The sequence below is a fragment of the Artemia franciscana genome, chromosome 1 (genome assembly GCF_032884065.1).
Source record: "Artemia franciscana chromosome 1, ASM3288406v1, whole genome shotgun sequence".
Lineage (NCBI taxonomy): Eukaryota > Metazoa > Arthropoda > Branchiopoda > Anostraca > Artemiidae > Artemia > Artemia franciscana.
The window spans coordinates 68,785,417-68,810,431 of NC_088863.1; the positions used below are offsets into that span (position 1 = coordinate 68,785,417).

Consider the following 25,015-nt stretch of genomic DNA (forward strand, 5'->3'; position numbering starts at 1 on the left):
GGTTAAATTCCCATGTAGTCAAACTATGCAGGAGTTGAAATGGCAAGTAGTTGCAGTCGCTGGGTTTCATAGTCGTATGGTCAGAGTCACAAATAGCCATCACGGATCACGGATTGCGATAACTTGCTACTCTGATAACTCATAATTGCAAATTCGACTATTTATGACCATGATCGCTTACGACTAAGACCGTGCATTACTTCTGACTGGGACTACTTGTGACTCTGACCATTTGTAACTATGACTGATTACGACTGCGACTGGTTATGACTTTGACTACTTGTGACTGGACCACTTGCGACTGCAAGAACTTTCTACTGCAATGTCTACTTGTGACGACGACAACTTTTTACTACAGCTACTCGCGACTTTGACTGCTAGGGACTACAAATTCAGGTGATTGTGACTACCCATGGTTGCAGCTGTGGCTAATTGACTGCAATTACTCTTGACTGGGACTTCTTGCTGCAACTGGACAGCATTGAATATAATAGTAGCTCAATCAATGGGAAGTTCTTTGAAATGCATAGTCTTACTCTTGAGATAGTTTCAAGCTAAAATTAGCTTCTTAACTGTCAAGCTAGTGTTTCACCTCAGCTAAGGGAAGCTTTTTGACACATTGTCTTCGTTTTCTGTTGTTGCTATATATACTTTTCAAATTTTAATCGACCTCCTCATTCTTATTCACCTGCACAAAACTAAAAACTGCAGGCATCACTGTATTGCCATGGGTCAAGTTTAATATACCTCTGTACATTTTTTTAAAGTTGACCCTTTTCTTCACAAGGTTCCTCTCCTTCAACCTTTCCTCAGAGTTTTGAGCCCAAAATTTTTCTTAATTTCAATATATAGTTTCAATTCATCTGCAAAGAAGCATAGAAATAACATATCGGTCACTTTTTTGGGAATTTTTTTTTTCCAGAGAGCGGAACACACTCCGGATTCGTATTTAGCCAATATTTTTGGCCATTAGTAAAAGAACCATTTATACGGCAATTTCTTTTGGTGTAACAATTTTTTCACAGGTTTCCTAGACAAGATACTTAGAGATTTTAAAAGATATCACAAGAGTGGATAATTTAGTTTTAGAAAAATTAGCTTGACTGTTGGAAGCAAATTACTTAGCATGATGCTGGTTCTTATACTAATAAGCATCAACCGTATAATAACTATAATATTTTAAGAGAAGAACAGTTTGGTTTTGGGTTTGTAATATAAAACGAGACCCTTCCCCTACTAATGGGGCCAAGAATAACCTTGAGTTCTATACAGAGGTTTTCTTTCTTCTTTTAGTTAGTTTTCTTTTGAATTTTGAACCAACTTTCAATGAGAAATGAGGCTAAAAGGCAATATGAACCAATAAAATCAGAAAATATTTTATTTAATTTAGGGCTGGGACGCAGTTAAATTGGAACAGTCCAGTAAAGCTAATTTTCTCTAACAGGGTTGGATACAACCTTAGCATTTATTCAAAGTTTGTCAATTTTGTGTGGTTGTATTTTTTTTGTGCTTATATTTCAGGGAAAGTATGTCAAAACTCAAAATAAGTAGACTCTAAAAAACCTATTTTCGCTCTGGCGTCTTTTATTCATCAATACTTTGCGATTGAAAATATCGATGCGGCCGCAGTCACTCAGAAAACGATTGATATTTTGATTGATGGACCATTGTAAACCTAGACAAATTTACAAACTGATCACTTTAGATTTCCCGGGGATATTTGCAGTACAAATGTCAATCCATGAAAAATGACCAGCCCGATGATAATTTATGGCAAACATTTGATAAACAAAATTTAGACATGTTTAATAGATATTGGCAGATCCATTCCTAGGGGAGGGGGGGCAGTCAGGTTCGCTGTCCTGAATACCGCATTTGGAAGGAAGGGGTGTCATGCCTAGGCGATTGCCCACGAGGAAAGTTTCCACTTTTATTCAGCTTCTTTTACTTGTATTTGAGTTTGGAGGGCCCTATAATGAGTTATCCCGGGGCATTATCAACTCTAGGAACGGCTCTTGATATAGGTGATGCAAGTATTACTTTAAAGGCCTCTGTCCCCAGAAAATAGTCGTTTTTCCATCTCTGTAATTAACCATTTAGTATAACATCATAAACTATTTAATTTCCAGGAGACAATTTATCAATTCTTTTTTTCTTTTTTTTTTTTTATTGAACAAGTTTCTATGGATAAAATATTGTACAGTAACAGATCTACAGCTGAAAACAACACTAACATAGGTTGTTGCATTGTTAAATTGTAATCTATACTATAGTTGTACTTTAGTTTTATTTAAGAGTCACTAATTTGTTACTGTCATCATAAAATTGTAGTAATATTATGATTCTTTCGTTTTTCTATTTTGATTCACATTAATTTCTTTGTAAAAAAGGTCTGCAAAAAGTTTATTGACGGTATTTCACGGTATTTCTTCCCAGTTGATAAAGACAATAAATATTTGGGTTTATCTTTGTCATTATATATATATATATATATATATATATATATATATATATATATATATATATATATATATATATATATATATATATATGATATCAAATAGTTCACATGTTCTGTGATTACTTCTGATTTTGACTTTTTTTTACAAGGTTTTTTTTTTTAATAGTGACAGCAAAGTATGTAATGACGCTATTTTTTCTTAATTGACAAACCATGACAATAATTATTTGGGTTGATGGTGGTCATCACATATGTGTTAAAGATATTTCACACGTTCTGTGAAGCGTAATGCTATAAAATAAAGGGTTTGACTGGAAAATGTTGCATTTGAAGTTTTAGCTTGTAGTGAGCAGTATGATTTTTTGAAATATTAAAGCAGGATTGTGATTATGGCATTTTTCAGAACAGTAAGAATAAATTTGGTAACTTTTTGAAGTAATCAGACATTTACTCTTAAAATATAGTTCACCTTTACTCCGTCAGATTAGGGGGTGGGGTCGAATTTTAGGGACAAAATTGTCAAAATAAGCAAAAATGAAAATTATTACTCTAACTGTTTTTTGTCACTCATAGTTTCATTCCATAAAGTGATTAATTCGAACAAAAAAAAATTCCCTTGCAGACTTTAACGGGAAAAACGAAATCAAATAAACTGAATCAGGGTATTTCTCAATATCTGAGAATTTTGAATTTACCACTTTGCTGAAATTACAAGTCTGATCCCAAAAACCCAAGTTCACTTAGGACCAGCAAATTCCAGGCGTAGCCAGCAGAAAAAAAAAATCAATTTATGCAGATATTATCGGACTTTCCTCAACAATGGTATCAGAAAATTTTTTGAATGAAATGAAATAAAATAAAAAAAGTTAAGCAAGCTCCGTTCTCTATAATCCGCTAGATTTTAGAGTTCTACAGATATTAAAAAATAGCAAAAGTCGGTTTATTTGAGCTATTTTAGTAAATATACCTTATGCAGTCAGCGAAACAAAAACTTTTGTCCATTTCAAGTTTCACTCTGACTCTTTGGCTCCGTAAGCAAAGCTTTCCCTCAAATTAATATTACCGCGGTTAAATTTTTTAGCAAGCTCAATAAACCTTACAAAAAAGTTTTTGCTTAATTTAGGCATTGAAACTAAAGAAGTCAATTTGAGTTTTCATAGATTTTATATTTACTTCTCTTGAATTTCTCTTTAAGATAAGTAAATAATTTTTTTTTATTTTAATCCCAATTATTAACAAAACTTAGCATAAACACACCCCCTTCAAATACCCCACCATTATATGGAGGAGGAATAGCCAAACAAGTTGGATAAACTTTAACATAACTGAAGAGTCCTTGAGGTATGTTGTCACATATATCTTTTAGTATTTGAACATAAGATTGTCTTACTCCTCGAAAAGGTGAATACTTCTAAAGAGGACAATTTACCACATTTTATAAGCAATGGTTATTCTTTCGACGAACTTACAACAGATAACAAATCGGACCCAACTCCACTGCCTGATTCCTCCGAAGAGCGACATATAACTGGATTATAAGAACGATTTGAAATTAATTTTGAGCTTCCTTGAGCTCAAAAGATCGTTAGCCCTGACCGAAATTACCAAGTACCAAATTCAGCAAGCTTGAGAAAGAAAATGAAGACTGGAATTTCTGATTTTAAGTCGGAAGTGACTTTTTAACAATTAGATTTTGGGCAGGTTTGCCATCCTACGGGAAGTAAAAATAACAAGTACACCCTCAAAACAGGACGTCCAGAAAAGAAAAGCCAAGTTTTTAGCAAGAAAAGGGGGGGAATCAAAACTAAATGTATATGATTTGAAAATAAAACAAAAAGCTATATGAACTTACATCATTAAAAATGTTCCTTTGGCAACCAAAATATATTTTAATTTATCAATAAAAGAATTTCACTTTTCTTGTGAAAACAAAAAAAGATTGAATATTTCCGGTTTGAGGTTGTGCAGTATGTTAGCAACTCTGTCTAAAATCTATGGTTAAAAAAAAAAAAAAAAAAAAAAAAAAAAAAAAAAAAAAAAAAAAAAAAAAACCTGTTACGACAAAGTGAACGAATACCATTACATTTGCGGTAACATTGTCATTTTTCATCGTTTTAATTAAAAAAATAACTTTTCGAAAACTAGTTTTTATTAAAGAAAAGTAATGAGCCATATATAAAACTTAAGATCGTTCTATAATAATTCAAACTCAAAACGACCTCCAATTACTGTCAAAGAAAAAATAAAACACAAAATAAGCTGAAATTAAAATAAATGTTCATATCAAACATGAAAATAACATATATTGATAGAGACAAACAAATAGATATTAAATAATTAAGAATTAAGCTGAATGTTCAAATCAAACTTAGAACAAGCATGAGATCTATATATAATTAATTAAATTATATAATTATATATTTGGCTATATATAATTATATATATTATATAGTTATTATAAAATACATGATTAATTAAACATATAAATAATTAAAAATAAACATGATTTTATCAAAATATAAAAATATTTTCTTTTCAGTGAAGCACAAATAAAGCATTAGGCTCTAGAACTATGCAGTTAGGGGAGGGGGAATAGGACAGCAGCCAAACTCCTGTTTGTGGTATTTTTTTTTTTCGTTTTCAATTTGACTTGAATGTTAAATTTAAGCTTTATTCGTTTTAGGATTTATTTATGTATCTTTAACAGTATCTGCCATTTTTTGTTCTATGATTATTTGTTTTAATTTATATTTGTTTTGGGTTTCATTTGTTCTTTGTTAGGAATTTCTGGTCATTTTGAGTTTGAGTTATTATAAGACTTCTCTCTGCTGATCTCAACTTTTATATGGCTCTTTACTTTTCTTTGAAAAACTTTTATTTGAAGAGCTTTCTTTATTAATTTTTGTTCGTTTTGATTGCTAAAACTTAATTATTGGTTAATAATAATGAAAATTTTTCCAATTTTTCCCGTCTTTGGCTTAATAATCAAATTATTTGATTCTATTCTTTTAATTCTAACTAGTGTCGTTTGACTTATTTCAGCAACCCCTTCACATTCCTTTAAAGTTTCAACTAAATGCCCTGAGTGGTTCTTGAAATATTGCAGGTATGTCCCTTTGACAGTCGAAATACACATATTGTCCTTTAATAGCTCCTTCTAGCTCAATTCCCCCCTAAACATTCCCTGAAAATTTCAACTCGCACTAGCCGATCCTGAGATATTGCAAATACGCCCATTGACAACTGGGATGCACATTTTGTCTTTAGGTTCTATATTCGCCTCAAGCATCTCTGACTGTTTTCAACTTGATCTCCTTCCCTATGTGTTTTTGAAATATTGATGATACACAGTCTTTAAAACATGAATGTATATAGCGTCTTTTGATATTGTTCAACTTGCCTCTTAGTAATCTATGAAATATTCAACTTAATACCCAAATCCATTCCTGTGATTGATATAGATACGCCCTTTTGACTACTTGGATCCAACTAGGTTCTTTTGATTTCGTGCTACACCTCCCTCAACATCCTTTAAAATTTCCAACTTTATAAAAATTTCCAACTTAATAACCTTTAAAATTTGTGACATATTGCAAATGAACCCTTTTGACAACATGTTTGCACTATGCGATATTGACAAGTAGGATAAGGTTACAATCTTTTGATTTAGTTCAATAGATCAAATTGTAAAAGTGGAATATCCAGTTGTATTTGCCGTCAGGGTCACAGTGGCAGTAGTAGTAAAACCAATGGTGCTAGTACTTAAATTCACAAGTAGTAGCAGTTAGGCATACGTTATCAGCTTACGAGTTGTCAAATTTGCAGTCGCAGTTGCAAATAGTCAGAGTGGCAAGTATTCGTCGAGTGTATTTTGATTTAATTCAGCACACCCTTCAACATTCCCTGGACGTTTAACTCTATGCCCTTAGCCTTTTTGACTAGGGTTGAAAATACCCCCCGTTCTAAATGATGAATTTCTCATGGAAGAAATAGGTAAATTGCATAATTTTTATTCGTACCCCAAGGGCATGGTATCCCCGGAGGTGTAACGTTAGACTTCATCAAATTATGACTTTTGGAAATTTCCATCAGAGATGAGGGAGAGGCATCTACAACGGACCAGGGGGGTTGGTGGCCCCGAATCAATCTTCAACATGCCCCTCAACATGTCCCGAAAGTTTCAAATCAACACCATAAATTTTCGTTCAGAAATTGCTGATATGTCTTTATGACAGCTATCCAGAATAATGTGTGTTTGGATTTTGTTCAACATCCCCCTCAACATTACCTGAAAATTTCACCTTAATGCTCTTATATTTTTTTTTTTAGATCAAGGATCAAACACAACCTTTTTCTAAAAAAAAGCCTTATATATAGACAATGGACAACTTGTAAAATTTAAAGTTAATTACCCCAGGGGCTCTGGGAGGCTATTGGATCCCTGAATAGCTATTTTACCTTTAAGCTGCTTTGAACAAGATAAATATTCCATAATTTTTGTCTGATGTCCTTGTGAGAGATGTGCCCAGTTGCATTATTCTGGTTTTTAGGGAAAAATTAAATTAGATTTAATTAAAAAAAAACTTGTTTAAATTGTCTACAGTTTTGTTTCACATGAAACTAAGTAACCACTACCGTATGGATTAAGGAAGTTCGAGAAACTTTTCGGTATATTTTGGGTTACGAGTCAACATAGTTTGAAATTTTATCAAATGGGATCTCTTTTAACATTCCTAACTTGTTCCAAGTGCCTTATGCTTGGGAGTGGGAATTTGTCCCCCAATATCTTATACTGAATATTTTGTACTATTTTATACTGATGGGCTCTGGGAGGCTATTGGATCCCTGAAGACATAGCTATTTGACCTTTAGGCTGCTTTGAACAAGATAGGTATTCCGAAATTTTGTCTGATGTCCTTGTGAGAGAAAACTAAAAATGGCATAGGAGGGGGACTGGTTGTCCTCCAACCATTTTTCACCATCTCCCTCAGGGCGACCTGAAAGTTTCAGCTTCGTTTCCTCTCCTATCCTTAAGATAGTACAGATACGCCTTTTGTGGATTCAAAGCAAGTCTTTTGATTTAGTTTAACATTCTCTTCAGTATCCCCCAAAGCTTCAACTTAATACCCTTAGCTTTTCGGGACACACCCAAAATCAAACATATCCCTTGGTAAATTCTACGTTTAACCACAGGGCAAAGTGTATAACTTGTTACAATTCTTGCCCTAGGATCGTGAGAATTATAGGATACCCAGAGGTGTAGTTATTAGACCTTTTTACTACTATGAACAAAATGGCTTTTTCAAAATTTTCAGTCAGTGTTAGGGAGAAGACATTTAGCAAAAGAAATGGTGTCTGGTTGCTTCTGATTACTCTTCAACATCCTTCTTAGCTACCGTGAAAATTTCGGATTAATAATCCCAGCGACTCTTTAGGTAGTTTTAATACGCCCTTTTGATGGGAATCATGCATGTATTACGTTTTGATTTTGTGACAACATTTGATTTTTGATTTTGTGACAACATGGCTATCCCAAAGTTTTAACCGAATGTCCTTAGCTAAAAATTTGCGGGGGAAGGGGATGATTGCCCGTTGATCACCTTCGCTTCTGAAAAAGGAAACATAACTTTCAATTCCTAATTGATTGAGCCCCTCCGAAGTTTATGCGACCAACCCTTCCACATAAAATTTGTTATGAGAAAATATGGTTCTTTACTAATGGCAACGCTTTAGCGTCAGTTCGGATCTTTCTATGCCTAGAGAATCCAACTTATATAAAAAAAAAAAAAAAAAAAAAAAAAAAAAAAAAAAAAATAGTAACCTCTTCTTTTACACATTCATTTTATTTAGGGTTGCTTTTTCATTAGCTTTTTGGGATTAAAGTTTAGATGTAACCTGCTCTGAAGGAAGGGGGATGGCACAGTTTGAGTTTCTGGCAAAGCTTATTATTTTCGTGGGAAAATATGTAATGTCACTTTCACAGTATATTTTGAAATTTTCAGCGATGAATATCATATTAATTATTTGATTTATTAATTGAAACTGGTTAAACCAATTATTCATTGAAATTTCCTTAGCGAAGCAATTTTTTTTTTTAATCTTTTTGTTTACGGAATCTTAAACCATTATATGGATTGTATAACTATAAGAAATTTATTGTAATATTTCAAAATTTAGAAGATTATTATTTCCGCCGATATAATTTCTGCCTATTATAAAAGTCTGTTTTTTAGTTTTTCTAAAGCCAAATTTCTAACCTTCTTTTCCAGGATCAGGGTACTGTATCCTTTAAAAAGGTATCCGCAGCATAGGAACAAGGGCCAAAAGTCATCCGCATGAAGGAAATTTACATGAATTTTCGATATTTTCTGAAAATTATTGTTCTTATTTGCCAAAAAGTATTCAAACCTTAGCTTTTGTATCCACAAACTTCACCAGGGACCCCAAAAAAATTTCAGGTTTTCCGTGACTTCAGTACGTATTTGGCTTAACACTACAACTTCATCTAATACTAAGTAAAAACTTAGTTTATCCAAATGAAATAAAAGAACGACATTAAACGAATCCGTTTTAGAGAGGGACTGTATCCTTCTCAACTTCTCGCTTTTTACGATAAAATTTGACTTTTTTATTTACCAATTCTCTTAAACAGCCTAAACAGATATACTGTAGAATTGGGGTATAGAACATTTCAATGCGCTACTATACCTTCGCTTAAGGACTTGGGGGTGGGGAGAAACGAATTACCTATAGAAAAAGCTTCTATTATGAACTGCCTCCCCAAAACTGAGAAAATCCCTATTAACGCGCAAGATCCTTCTCGGCCTGGTGTGCTGGTAAGTGTATGCGAGAAATCTTTCATATAGCAAAGAAAATATTCTTCTGCAAACAAGAAGGGAGTAATCAGCTATCACCCTTCATCATCTACATTTAGGCCTAACAAAATGAAGGGAGATAAGAGGTTAATTTATACTTCCTCTTGCCTCCAGATCCACCTCTATATTCACCTGCAAGCTCATGGAAATTTGATATCACCATTTGGAATACTTTCATTACTACCACCGGTAATAACGGTTGTCCGACAAGGACGATCTTGGGCAATCTGTCATCCTTCATCCACAGAACGTGTCCCAGCCATCCCACTTTTTCTCTCATTATAGCAATAGAAAGCGAGATAGAACCACATTTTTCGTAGTCAGGTAACCAAAAAAATCCGTAAGCAGTTTCTCTGGAAAACATCTGTCAAATTCTTCTATGATTTTTGGAGTGCCGACACTTCAGAACCATGTTTAACCACTGTCATTACAGTAGATTCAAATATTCAAATCTTGGTTCGCAGTCATATCTTTCTACTCTCCCAAACTTTTTTAACTGTGAAAAAAAGCACAGTAGGCTATGGTTATTCTACTTTTAACATCTTAACAGCACCCACAGTCTGTACTAACAATACTACCTAGGTAAGTGAAGCTCTCCACTTGGGCACTTGCTCGATCTTCTCATTAGCCAAAATTACTTCTTCACATTCAATTATTCTTTGTCTTAGTGATTTAGTCTTCTAACATTGATTTTCAATCCTATTCTTGCATCTTGAACTCGCAAAACCTCTAAAAATTCATTCATGTTGCTAATATTTTCACAATACTAGGATACTTAATCATTGGCGTTCTCGGTCGGTTCCTTGTTCTCCAATTGCCTATGCTACGCTCCTTAGGACGAAGTCCTTCAAAGTGTTTCAAATAAATGGGGATAAGCCGCAGCCCTATTTAACTCTTGATTTAATAGGAAACCAGCAACTAACCTCATTTCCTACCCTAACCGCAGCAATGTTATTCTCGTACATAGAATTAACACCTCTAATTTATTTATCCGGAATACCATGCAAGGATATAGCTTTCGATAAAGCTCTTCTATCAGCTGAATCATTCCATTGCTCATAATTTATAAGGCTGAAGACTAAAGGGGCTTGATGACTAAGACAGTTTTCAATTATTAATCTAAGAGTAAAAATTTGGTCGACTATTCTCTCCCCTTCCCGAAACAACATCGTTCTTCTCTTAAAACTTAACCTACAGGATCCATAAGCCTAAAAAGTATTATCATACTAAGTAATTTGATTCCCACAGTTTCTTCTAACCACGCTCACTCTTATAACCATTCTTATAGAGGGGTTTTAGAGGGCTTAAATGGTGTTTTCCTAAAATCGCTAAGTTTTTTTTTTCAAAAATCACATTCATAATCTTCAGTAACTTATCCCCAACTTCATAACCACCCTATTTAAAAAGCTCATTTACTGCACTATCAGCACCTTTACTACCACTACTACTACTCATAACTCACTGCAACACCCAGCCACCTGAGGCCAACACAGCTACGCACGCTCCTCCTCCAACCTAATCTATTCAAGGCCTTCCGTGTAGCCCCAGACGGTTGGCCAAAAAGGACAATCTTCGGCAATCTGTCATCCTTCATCCACAGAACGTGGCCTAGCCATCTCAACCTTTCTTTCATTATAGCCCTAGAAAGCGGGATTGAACCTCATTTTTGGTACAACCTACGGTTTGAAATACGGTCAGTCAGCTGGGTACCCAGAACAATCCGTAGGCAATTTCTCTGGAAAACATATAGTAAATTTTCATCTGCTTTCCGGAGCGCCCATGCTTCATATTTGACAACTGTCATCACTGTAGCTTCCAATATTAATCTTGGTTTGCAGACTTATTTTTCTGTTCTTCCAAACTTTTTTTATTTGTGAGAAAACACCCTGAGCCTTAGCTATTCTACTTTTAACATCTTCACTGCTCCCACCGTCTTTACCAATAATACTACCAAGGTAAGTGAAGCTGCCAACCTGATTAATCTTCTCGTTACCCAACTTCACCTTTTTATCTTCCCTTATTCCTAGCCTTAGTGACTTAGTTTTCTTCACATTAATTTTCAAGCCTATTCTAGAACCCTAAACTCACAAAACCTCTTTGGTTTTGCTCATACTTTCATCTAATATGCTTAAATCATCAGCATAATCTACGTCCAGGAGTGTTTTTCCTCCCCATTTGATTCCATGGTCTCCAATTGCCTTTCCTGTGCTCTTTAAGACGAAGTCCATCAAAATGGTCCATATAAAGGGGGATAGAAAACAACCCTGCTTAACTCCTGATTTAATACAAAACCAGTTGCTACCCTCATTTCCTACCTTAACCGCAGCAGTATTATTCTCGTACATAGCACAAATCACTTTAATTTATTTTTCTGGTATACCATATAAGGATAAGACCTTTGCTAACGCTCTTATATCAACAGAATCGAAAGCTTGCTCATAATCGATAAAACTGAGGACCAAAGGCGTTTGACAAAGAAGGGACTTCTCAATTATTAACCTAAGAATCCTTTTAGTATTGTTACTAATTCTTCCTTACAAAACAAATCTTCCTTATCTCCAAACTGTCACAAACTTTCTTATTCTTTTATATATTTTTTTTTTTAACTCCATCACGGTTTGGCACATTCTCAAAATGTTCTGCCCATCTCTCTTTAGATCTTTCTTTATCACTGATTGTAATAAGGATAATTTCATCTCTCTTTAACTATTCTCTTATCACTAATTGTGGCCCCGTTCCTATCTTCAACTGGGACAAGTCTAGATTGACTATTGGCTCTCAATTTATCAACATGCCAGTATAACATGTTATTATTATGCCGTCTAGCTGCATCTTTCAGATTCTCGGCGATTTTATCCATGGGCTCCACTTCACACCTCCTTAGTTCATATTTTGATACTTTCTCTACTTTCTTGGCTTTTTTTTAATATCTTCAACTTTTCCTTTCATATCTTCCAGATCTTCAGCAATTTTATGCTTGTCCTCCAATTCACACTTCCTTAGTTCATATTTTGATGTTTTTTCCACTTTCTTTGCATTCCTTTTGTTTTCATATCTTTAGCTTTGTTTTCACATCTTCAGCTTTTGTTTTCATATCTTCCAGATCTTCAGCAGTTTTTTGCTTGTAATTCTCTTCACGCCTCCTTAATTCATATGTTAATGATTTCTCCGCTTTCTATACATTCCTCTTACTTTCTTATGATCTCTGATCTGTTCCCTGATGCAGAACAAATGAATATTATTGTTTTCAATATTAATTATACCCATGCAATTAGGCTTATTTTGTTGTTTTTTATTTTATAGAATGGTCCACAATGGCTTATTTGGTCTACAAAAAAAAACACAAAAAGCCTAATATTTTGGCTACAATTAATGTTAGAAATAATGAAATATATTTTTTGTGCATATGAAAAACAATAAGAAATTATACATGAAATCATTTTAAAAGGCAGAGTGTGATATTGAACCGCAAAACAAAAGGTTATAGTCATAGGTATGATAGTTGTGCCAACCCTGACAGTCCGTGAGTTTTTTGTAGTCCAAATGAAACAAAAATATTGAAATATTTTCTGCATAGCATTACAAAACGTGAAGATTAGATGTGCAGCTGGGTAATATTTGTCTAATAACACCCAAGTTTTCAGAAATTAATAAATAAAAACCGAAAACTAAGTTTTTCAAACTAAAAACCTAAGACAGCCAGAAATAGAGTCCAATAAAAAAATAAAATTTAAAACAAACATAATCTACAAACAATGAATAAATGAAACCCTATAAAGGACCATAAATGTGTATTTTGACTGGCCTGATTGAAATATTGAATTTACAGGTCATGGTTTTCTTATGAAGTCATAAATAACAACAACAAAATTCAATACTATCACCCTTGGTAAAAATTTCTCAAAGCCGGGTCAAATCTAGGTCACATTTTGAAGCAAAAAATCAGTATATCAATTTAAAAAAAATATGGAACCATTTCCTTGGATTTGATCACCGTACCCACGACCACCGTACCCATGCTCGTTGCTGGTTGGTGAAAACTATGGAGGATATGAAAATAAAAATATCAGAAACGAACAGATCTTATCTCTAACAGAAGCAGGGCGACTGCCCCCTGAGCTTTCTAAGGGTTTTAGTGTCACTCGTCCTTCACTGAAAACGAATTGGATCTTGAGCAGTATGAGTGCTTCTCCCTCTCTCTCTCTCAAACTCACTAGATTGCTAGAGTGTCATTTGTGGTTTCATGAAAACAACACTGTTAGTATTAGCGATTGGTATTAGATTAGTATTTTAAGCATAGTGGTTTTTGTATGAAAAAAACTTCGACGAAAAAGGATCACAAAAGAACATTGACCAAAAAACATAAAGCAATTAGATTTTGAAATCAAAGTCAAAATGAAAAGAAATTACTATAAAGAGGAATTTGGGTGCTGCCATTCTCAGGACTGTTGCACTATTTTCGTTTTATTAAATACTATATATATTTTTAACAAAGGAGTTTTATTTTTCAGAACATTGACAAAAAATAAAATAAGACCAGTTTAGCAATCGAGATTATTTATAATCAATACACATGAAGATATTGGTTCATGAAAATCTCATCAGTTTTCGATTATTCAGCGTAATAACTATAAACGAGGGGTATTTAGAATGTCCTTTGTTGAAAGCAAAGCGAAACATGATATTTAAGCCCTCAGAATAATCGTCTCTGTTCGTTTCAAGTTCAACTGATTATACGACTTTATTTCATATCATCTCAGATTTGAATACCGCATGGCTCTTTACTTTTCTATATTTTAATTTAAACATCCTTCAAAATGAGTCTTTTTTCGTGTCCCATTGACGTAGTTTTGTTTCTAATAAATAATACGCCTAGACTTACAATTTCTAGATTACTGAGATATACCTATTAGCCATTTTCTCCAATTAGCCATGGCTCTTAATTTTTTCATCACAGTCCACCAAATTGATTTTAATTGATATGTTCGTAACCTTCTGTGGTTGGTTGGTAGCCCTATTTTCTGGTCACCACTTAAAGCTGCGAAACATTTGTTTTCTTCTTTATAATATAGATTTACTTTCAAGCAGAAATAAATAAGACACATATTTGCACATAATGGAAAGGGCTTGGAAATCCAGTTACAGATATGCAATGTGAGTTTTAGGCTAAGAAAACTTCCTCTGTCTTAAACTTTGTTTTAAGAAGCCTTCCGTTGATTTTTGAATTTAAAAAAAAGGGAATAGTTGTGGGACACGTCAAAGTCATGGCCAATTGTAGAAAAAAGCCAAGACAGATTGTTCAATTAAGTGGGCAGCCCAGTCAAGGGTTAATTTTATCCCTTTGATTGCCGTTGTTACTGTCTCCCATTTATGCTACACCTTTCCGTGCATGTGTGTCCCTTCACAAATGCCGGAACATGCGTAATTAGAAACATGCGGAACATGCGTAATTAGAAATTGGAATGATCAGTGTATAGAAGAGTACGGGAACCTTTGCTGAGGCAGAACAAGGGATGCAAAGTGAAAGGAAAAACGAGGGAGGCAATGTGGAAGGAGAGTTGACAGACCAGAGGAAAACGAATTTGTTAATACATTATGGTGAGCGCTATCGACAAAATATAAAAAAAAAATTGTTCTCCTTTCATAGCAGTCTGAGGATGGTTCAAATGCTAAGCAGAACAAAAATGAGGCTATGTAATATACAGCATCATGCCATGTGCGACTAAGACAGAAAAAAAAGAAACAAAACCGTCCTTGGTGTTAAAAAAAAGTAGAAACAGCTGAAGCGTATATCAGCAATAACTCATGCAGACCGGCTTAAAAGGAAAGCGTTGACAAATCTTCTGATCTGAAACGGTGGTTTTTTCGCAAATTTATTGTGTCATTTTACTTGTATTTATTAGGTATGACCAATAAGTAAATCAATCAATATAACAAGTAAAGCAAGTTGAATTGCTTTTTTTTTTTTTTTTTTACAGAACATGACCGAGTGTACAAGACAGCTGATACATTGTTTGAAACCTGAATTTCTTGATAGTATTCTTTAAGTTTCTTGAATTCAAAATTTCTCAAAACTCTTAAATAATATCTATTATTTTTTGTATCTTAGGTAATTGTCAAGTTTTTTGTCAAGCATATTTCTCTGTATTTACTTTTAAGGATTATATGTTGATTATGGGTTTAAAGGCACTTCTTTTTCTATTATTTTTAGTATTTTTACCTTTCTTGTCGTAATTACTTTACGTTTATAATAACAAAAGAAGGGTTTTGAAAACATGCAAATTAAGTAGCCACCAAAAAAACTCCCAAAATAAAACTCAGTTTGCCCTCGCGATTGTTGTACTTCAATCAGGTTACTTTAAATGAAATCATACCTTATTCCACTCTTTCCCTCCACTGATGGGAATTGTATTTTTTTTGCCAATTATTAGCTCTTTGCATTCTTTTACGAAATGATGACAGAAAAAGTATTAGCAAAATTAAAAACGCCAAATTAAATTATTTGTATGCAAAAGATACAACAGCTAGCCGGTATGATCTCCATTATCTCTGCCTGTACCGTCCTTCAGTCGTCTTTCCATTATTACCAACCATTTAAGAAGAAGTAGATCAAGGTTAAAGTAACAAGTCAAAACGTGGAAACTCAAATAATAAAAAGAATTGAAAAGCTGTTTGGCGCAACCTTTCTTTGGAGATATAATGAAGAATTGGGTTTATTAACTCCAGCATTATTTACAAAATTCTATGTAGTTATTGATGGGTTCTGACTTCTTCGTAATCGACATTGCAAATGTATCAAAATAAAATGTCATTTCACTTGTATCATTGAACAGTTTTGCAGGCTCAATGGCAAGTTTAAATTTGCACTTCTGTGTTGCTGGGATAAACTAACCAAGAAAGACCCTTTTCTCTGATCCACATTATCTAAAATACCTCAGAACTCTTGTCTCATTCGCATTTATTCATGCTTATGGCTGTGTTCTATCACCCTTTATATGGATCATTTTGACGGAGTTTTTCTTAAGAAGCACAGGATGGCAATTGGAGATCATTGAATCAAACGGGGACGGAAAACTCTCCTGGACTTAGATTGTGCTGATGATTTAAGCATACTAGATGAAAGTGTGAGCAAAATGAGCGAACCTTTAGAGAATTTGAGAGTTCAGGATACTAGAACAGGTTTGAAAATTACTGTTCAGAAGACTAAGTCACAAAGTCTAGAAAAACGGGAAGACGAAAAGGTAACGTTAGGTAACAAAAAGATTGATCAGGCGGGCAGCTTTACTTACCTTGGTAGTATTATTAGTAAGGACGGTGGGAGCAGTGAAGATGTTAAAAGTAGAATAGCCAAGGCTCAGGGTGTTTTCTTCACAGTTAAAAAAAGTTTGAGAGAACAGAAAGATCAATCTGCAAACCAAGATTATCTGCAAACCCACGTTCTGTGGAAGAAGGATGATAGATTGCCGAAGATTGTCCTTATCGGACAACCGTCTAGGGCTAAACGGAAAGCAGGTCGTCCTCGTCTGGGGTGGGAGGATATCATAAATAAATATTTAAAAGAAATGGGAACTTCTTGGGAGTGTGTAAAGAGGGAGTTTTTGAATATAATGAGATGGAGGAGGAGCGTGCGTAGCATTGTTGGCCTCAGGTGGCTTGGTGCTGCGGTGAGTTATTAGCAGTAGTAGTAGTATTAGTATACTTAAACTTAATCCACACAAAGCAAAGCTGTATGTTCGCCGAACCAACAGCAATCCACTTTCTGGGAATGTGCCCAGAAAACCACTCATTTCATATAGAAATTTGAAATAAATTCACAAGAAAAGGAATGAAGAAGAAAATCCAGTGGAGGAAGAAGAATGATTATTTTGTGCGACTAAAAATGTTTTCACCAGTTTTTATTTGCTGCTACCATACGGTAGGCCTACTTTACTTGACTGCGGTGAAGTCAGCTATAGTTCATAAATAGTCACATGGACCTCTAATATTCCTACTCCAAAATTATAGAAAAAGAACGAGAATTATCATCTAACTTATTATATAGGGAATGACTTAAGTAGGAAGCCCTCCTGACTTTATATAAATACATTTGAAAAATCCAAAAGCTAATACGTTTAAGGAATGCAGGATAACTTAAAATTATCTGTAAATGACGCAAGAGCGGTCAGAACAGTGAGAGGGGCTTTTTTACGAAATTTTTGACTTGCATTCTTTTTGGGCAAAAATCCCTCTTTTTTGGCCATGATTTACGCGTCTTTTTTAGACGTCGCTGGTTGGCAGCCCTGGGATTAAGGGAGGGGAGGAGTAAAAGGTTTTTTCCGAGAAAGTGTGATAATAGTTGTTTTTACGTCGCCCTTAGCACACTAGTTTGCGCCTGGGCTTATTGTGACTGTGCGTTTATTTTTTGTTTCATTAGTATAATAATAAAGAAAAATATATCATACTCCTTAAAAGAATAGCCAAACACAAATGAAAATAACCTTTCAAATATTGCTTTTTTTGGGTAAAACTTGCTGTTTTACGGGCCAAAATACTAGACTGCACCATTTTCCAGGGGCATATGTATCTCATATGACATTTGCTTCGTATGAGTGGCTTGAAAATTAAGATTTTTTTGCAAATTTAGAATCGACATAAATACTAAATAGTATATTTTCCAACCCTCCGCTCCCAGCACCTCCCTTTATGTTCGTGATAGGACTCGCTGAAAATTGATAATTATGGCATAAAATACACTTTTGAGGTTTCAGAGGCACTCCCGAACAAAAATTCAAAGATCCATCGTCCCTCCTCCATACTAGCTAATGTATATATAGAAAGCACTGTTTATACTTTCATCAAGTTTCAAATGAATCTACTTACTCAAATGAAGATACTTTGTTTATGTTAACTCTTTGTTTTGGGTGAACTTAGTGCATTTTTTGGAACGAATTTGTTAATTGTTACGGCCTCTAAAATTGGAAAGCTCAGTATGCAGTTTTTAATACAATTAAATCTAATAAGTATTAAATTTTGAATAGCCCATAGCCATCTTTGAGCCAAAACCGTTGTTTTGTACCGCGAAATGGTGGACAACTTAACTTTGCTATTGTACAATCTCTTTTGCCACTTATCGACATGAGCCCTAACCTGATATTCTAGGGTCAATGTCATTACTCACTGATTTAATATCATTACCCCCGGAGAAAAAAAAAGCAAGAACCAAAGTTTGTATTTTTAGGACTTAGCATTGCTAAAATTAGAGTTCTCTAATATGCTGTATTTTATGAAGCAATTTTTATCAAGGTCATTCCTTTCTTTGGTTCGTTTTACCCTTTTTGGAAAATTGAAAAAAAAAATAGAAAAGATGGTAACTTATGATAAATGACATTGAATCTAGCAAACTTCATATGTTTAGAATTACCACAAAAAGGTTTACTATTGGTATAAAAAAAATCTCTTATTTTAGTTTCCGTGACTATTAATACGAGTCACTTCTTGTTCACAGTTCGACCATGACAATAAGAGCTTTTTGACGGCTAGAAGTTGATATTCTCAAAGATTTGTGAACGAAAATATATCATGAATCTTAAAATATCATAAGATCATACAATAAGATAAAATCCTACAATAGCATATAACCATCTAACAATGATATTCAAATTTTAATGGGAATTTGGTAAGGCTGAATTAGATCAATCTTCTACGGGCAGGACTTTTGGGTAGAGGATAGATTGGTACTTCATATTTAAAGAAAATGGGTTCGTTAACATTTCAAATACTAGCAAACTTTTAAAAATATATTTGACAGTACAGATTTGACATTTAAGTTAGGTTGACAATAGGGTGTGACCTCTCCCCCTTCTTTAATTATGATCCTGATTTACCATACAAACTATTTTCTAGATTTAACCAATTATTTTGAAATAAAACTTAAAAAAAGATTCCTTATAACAACATTTTTTATAACAACATTATTTGATATAGTTTCGTCCCTTTCTCAAACGACCGACAAACGAGTTTGTCGCTTGTTTTTTTTTTTCATCTTTGTAGGAATAAAGATGGAAAGGCAAGATGATATTTATATTGAAAATATAAGTAGAACGTCTTTACAGGTCTGATATTATTCTTGATTAACACTCTTCAACAAGTTTCCACACAATAAAACTGTTTGATAGTTTTTTTTCTTATTAGTGGAAGCGAAAACTAAAGAAAAAAGAAACTGACGAAAAACCACCAAAAAAAAGGTAAAAGCATATCCTTTGCTTTCCTTTGAACGCGTTGTTGTCTTTTGTTATCAACTGATCGTCAGCGTTTCAATTTTTATGGATGAAAAGCATTCTCAAATTCAGCAAATTAGTTTTGTTTTTGTTTCTTTGTTTTCTCAGTTTAACTTGGCAACACTGACGAGAGTGTGGCAAAGCCCTAAATAAATCAGAATTTTGTGACAACCAAACGAACAATCTTAGAAAACTGTGATTTTCAGATATGAATAGACTTGAAATGCGTCCAGGGGTAAAAAAAAATCATTTTGATTGCGTTGGTGCTTTGAAATGCTTCACCATTTAAAAATATTTATAAATTTCAAGTAGGCTAGGGTCGTCTTTAAGTTTAGGCCTCGTGTTAAATTTTGTCAAATGTTTCAAATACATGTCTTATTTAGGTGGGGCTTTTGTCAAGACAAGTCAATCAAAAGATTTCTAGTGCTCTTCAAATTTTAGTCAACAATGTTATTGACATATAGATACATTTATCTCCTAGAAATATATCTCCTGTCATCCTATTACCTAACATTATTTGTAATCCTTATTAACTGTATTACAGGATTACAGAAAAACAAATATTAAACATTATCTGATATAGTTTTGTCCCTTCCAAATAATACAAGAACTTGACTTGGTGATTTATAGACTTTTCTCTTACAGTTTTGCTGCTTAGCCTTGCTACTAGTCACCGATGCCGTCAAATATAAAAAAGAGAGGCAAAATGATGAAAGAAATAAACTTTTTCTCTCTAAGCATGAAGCGGAAAGATACATACTTCCAGTCAAACAAAGGGAGATGTCGTTTTCACCATCAAGCCATCAGTCACATATAACTACAATTATACTGCTGGGGATTGGTAACAGTCAACAAAATTCTAATTCAGATCGCTTCGGAACGTTTGCCAAAGAAGATTATGATTATAATGAAAATAGTTTGCATGGTTACACACCCATAGACTATGATTCAAATGTTCAAAAACTAAAGGAATATGAATATATGGCTCCTGTGTATCCAGAACACAGCGAAAACTACAAAATCAAGGAGTACGGAACACCGGCGAGAAGATTCTACAAAATTCCCGATTTCAACTACAACGTCAGAAGTGACAGATTTAAGGATGCACTTAAGAAAAGCTACGACACGGAATATTTTTATGGACCTAGTAGAAAAAACCGAATGCTTCATGAGTTTCCCCCCATAGAATCAACATTAGATAATTCAATGTATGATATAGTTTGGAATAAAAGCTACAGAAAGAAGCGAGAGACTGGGAATTTTAAGCCAAAAAATACTGCTGCGAAACAAAGTTCTAGTGCAAGAGGGAGTCGAAGTTTCGATCGCTTAAAAATCAATTACCAGTCTTTGCCGAAAATGATGACTGATTCTGTAAGAAACAAGCTATTGGAGAGACGTAATAATCGAAATCAAGAGAGCCGACTGACCCATTATGACGAAGAGAAAAAACAAACTTATGAAGGACCTTATATTATGACCCAGCTCTTTGGCCCCCCCTATGAAATTGGGTATATCCGCAGTCCAATACCAGATAAGCATGTTTACCAGGATTACATTCAGTTTATGAAGTCTTCTTTGTCGAAAACAGATAAAAGAGGCGAGTATTCAAGTGACAAATATGCAAACACTCCTGAACCGCAAAAATCGTCATCAAAAGGAAGCAGTTACGGTGAGAGCTATGCTGACTCTAGGTATGTATCAGATTATGATGCTCCAGTGTACACAGAGAGCCCAAAATTAGAGAAGGATTCATATGTGGAAGCATCAAGTGAATCTTATAGAAGAGACCAAGATGACTCTGCGTATCCTTCCAGTTTAAGAAGAACATATGGTCCACCTGTCTACACTCCCAAAAAAATTGGGGATACCAAGTATGAACAGACGGATACTTATAAGCTAGAGAGTTATGCCAAAGAGAAATCTCCAAAATATGAGCAGAACAGCTATGAAGTGAACAAGGCAACCTACAAGGGTAAAAATGAACCAAATTACTCAGACAATGAAAACTACAAAGATTCATACGAAAATTACAACCAAGAAAAAGAAGAAAATTACGAAGAGTCTGTATACCCAAAAGATGATGGTAAAACGAAATCTCAAAAAGCACAATACAAATATGAAGAGCCTGCGAAGAAAAATTTGAATTACGAGCAACTAGATGAAGCAAAAGACTACGGAAATGAGAGGAACGGTTACCTTCCATCCAATGAAAAACATGCAGTACCCTATACTGGCTGGAGCTCGTCGAAATCAGAAGAAAACTATGAAGATAAAAAAGTAACCGAGGATCCTTACGAAAGAAAGGAAGCACACAGCACTGTTGAGAAATACAGTAGCAAAAATAAACCATACGATTCTAAAAACTCTTATGATGTTTACAAAGAAGACAAAGCTTACATTGTCCCGAAAGATGATTACACACAAACAGCTTACAAATCTGATGCTTACAAAGAAGATAAAGCTTATATTGTTCCGAAAGATGATTACACACAAACATCATACGAATCTGATGTTTATAAAGAAGACAAAGCTTATATTCTCCCGAAAGATGATTATACACAAACAGCTTATAAATCTGATGGCTATGAACAAAAGAAGAACACTGCTGTTAAGCCCAATTCATATCAAAAGGATACTGAACCAAGTGCTTACGATTCAAACAGCTACGATGAAAGAAAAACATATAAAGATGAATATGACACTACAACCTCATACATAGATGAGACCAAGTATGAGTCTTACAGCTCTGATAGCTATGGAGAGCCAAAGAAATACAGTACTGAATACGAGGAGCCCAAAACGTATACTGAAAAAAATGATGAGCCGTATATAACACCAGATAGCAGTTACGAGACTAAAGCTTATGACACTGAAAGCTATGGAATAAAGAAGAAATATCCAGTAATCATTGGTAGATATCAAGTGACAAGTTCAGATGCATTTTTGCCCACTAAGGTTAACACGAAAGAATCAGACCATAAAAAAGAAGATGAATACGTTGTGTATTATCTACCATACGGTCAACCTTTGCCAGTTCCTATCCAAAAAAGGTCATTGGACACAGACGCAGACTTATTAATAGCAGAATCTCGTATCAGGGGAAACAGTGTTTTCCGTAGTCCCTTATATACTAGATCAGTTAGTAAGTTTGGTTTGCCTGGCTATCATCCTATCAATAACATAGAATCCCTTACTGAAAATGGTGATATCATCAACACATAAATGACGTTCAGCCAGAAAGTAATGGAAACCAGGATTTCAAAGAACATATGAACTGAACTAACACATAAACGACGTCAAAAATTGAAAGTTCTTTTATAAATTGTATACATGTAGCAAAATAGTTAAAATGCAACCAAAATTATATTTTTTAAACAGTGTCTGTTTAACTCCTTAAGTTTAAGAAAAATAAGGTTTTACTTTTGTTTTACATTTGTTTTACTTATGTTTAAATTCTGTTTGTTACGAGTAAAACAAAAAGGCGAAATACCACCTTACAAATATTTCCCTGGAGATTCTGGTTCTGTTTATTTTGTCATAACTATTTTTTTACTTTTCTTCTGTATTAAAGGATATTTTGGGTATAATCGATTTTTTGCTAGAGAGGCCTCAAATGCCAATATATATATATATATATATATATATATATATATATATATATATATATATATATATATATATATATATATATATATATATATATATATATATATATATATATATATGTATATATATATATATATATATATATATATATATATATATATATATATATATATATATATATATATATATATATATATATATATATATATATACATATTCCAGAGATACAATTAAGAGGTGAGAATTCCTAATATTTCAGTTTCAGAGTTCTCCAAAAAAAAATTCTGTATCAAAGAATATTTTAGGTATCTGATTTTTTTACTAGAGAGGTCTCAAATGCCAATATATATATATATATATATATATATATATATATATATATATATATATATATATATATATATATATATATATATATATATATATATATATATATATATATATATCTAGGAAAGAGTTATTGGGGCGCACAATTTCTTTTCAGCTTCATCACCATAACTGAGCATCGGACAAAATAAGGACGATCATAGAAATACCAATAGTAACTTCTTCCAAATATTCACTTAATCAAAATGATTGACTGTGAGACATTAAACTGCCTGAAAATTCAATTCATCAGAGAAAATAGGATAGCTTAAATTTAATTTTAATCAAATTTTAAAACTTAACTTCAAATAATTTTACTTGCATTATATCTGGTGTAACCAACCTCAAGGGAATCTAATATGTATTTCTTACTCCAAACCTGGATTTTCTTGTCTTGCAACCTTTATTCCACAACTTTGGTACCATATATTTCTTCACCATGACGTTTGTTATCGCATCGCTTTTAGCCAAAGCTTTTGTTATCCATCATTTTCGTTTGCGATTCGTCAAAAATGGTGAATTTGCATTTTCTAAGTCATCCTGCCGGCATATTACAAAATTCTAACGCTTAAATTGTTAGCACACTATAAACATTTTTAGAAAATCTTGATTACTATTGGTCCCTTTTTCTTAGAGAACAAGTATCGTTTGACGCTATTCCTATATTTCCCATGGAGATCTGGTATTTGAAATGAGTTGAACGATTTATTCTTTAAAATAGTTTAGCCAGTTGCAAAAGGCACTGGATACAGCAATTCAATGACCCCTTAAACAGCTCTTTAAGATATTTCAGTAGCCCGCTAGAAAAAAAGAAGATCCATGAGTATTACCCATTGAAAGAAACTGCACCTTCCCTCTCCAAACTTTTAACCCTTCACTGAGTAATACTGACCACATAAGTGAAGCTATCAACTTTATCATTTTTCTTGTTAATTACCTTTTCATCCTAATTTTCACCAACCATCAACTTTGTACCATGTTAGCTTATGGGCTACTTTATTACTAAGGACTCCATTATTTATGAATAGATTACTGCTCCTGCAAAATTACTGCAGTCTATTTTGATTGCTCTTTTCCTTCCCGTTATCAAATTTACTTAGGTTAGGACACCAATCTACCCCTATTTTTATCCATCTGGACACAAAAGCACCCAAATAAAAATAATTTATCACTTCCTGGAATCTTGTCTCTTTATTGCTGAAGCAGTAAGTAGCCAAGCAAGACTTACATTGTTCTTTATTCATCATGGGTTCTACTTACCGTCAATATAACCCATCATTCTTACCTGATCAAATAAATTCTACATCGCCCAATGTTTTGCTTCACAGCATGGGAAGACGACTTTCTGAGGCTCTTTACAAGTCTAGTTCAAAACATCTCAATTCATCAAGTCAAAATTTCAATACTATGGTTTACATTCCACATCAAAATGTTCTTTGTCGAAATTTTCA

The 25,015-nt window shown here is 33.6% G+C and overlaps 1 protein-coding gene across 2 annotated transcripts; it reads left to right on the forward strand.

The window, feature by feature from the left end:
- The first annotated feature begins 2,770 nt into the window (after positions 1-2,770).
- On the forward strand, positions 2,771-23,179 carry LOC136033290 (uncharacterized). Of its 2 annotated transcripts, none has more exons than XM_065714066.1 (2): positions 2,771-2,868; positions 20,238-23,179. In XM_065714066.1, exons 1-2 carry the CDS (start codon positions 2,851-2,853, stop codon positions 22,812-22,814), a joined length of 2,595 nt encoding a protein of 864 aa, XP_065570138.1. In that variant the 5' UTR covers positions 2,771-2,850; the 3' UTR covers positions 22,815-23,179. The 2 variants fall into 2 exon arrangements, with proteins under 2 accessions (XP_065570138.1, XP_065570130.1); XM_065714058.1 differs by having other exon boundaries at positions 2,836-2,883.
- The last annotated feature ends 1,836 nt before the right edge of the window (positions 23,180-25,015 follow it).

Bases quoted from the DNA above. Each gene is read 5' to 3' on its own strand.
- LOC136033290 (XM_065714058.1), top strand. From the start codon at position 2,851: ATGGCATTTTTCAGAACAGTAAGAATAAATTTG. The intron at 2,884-20,237 runs GTAACTTTTTGA...TTTCTCTTACAG, and splicing joins GAACAGTAAGAATAAATTTG to TTTTGCTGCTTAGCCTTGCT.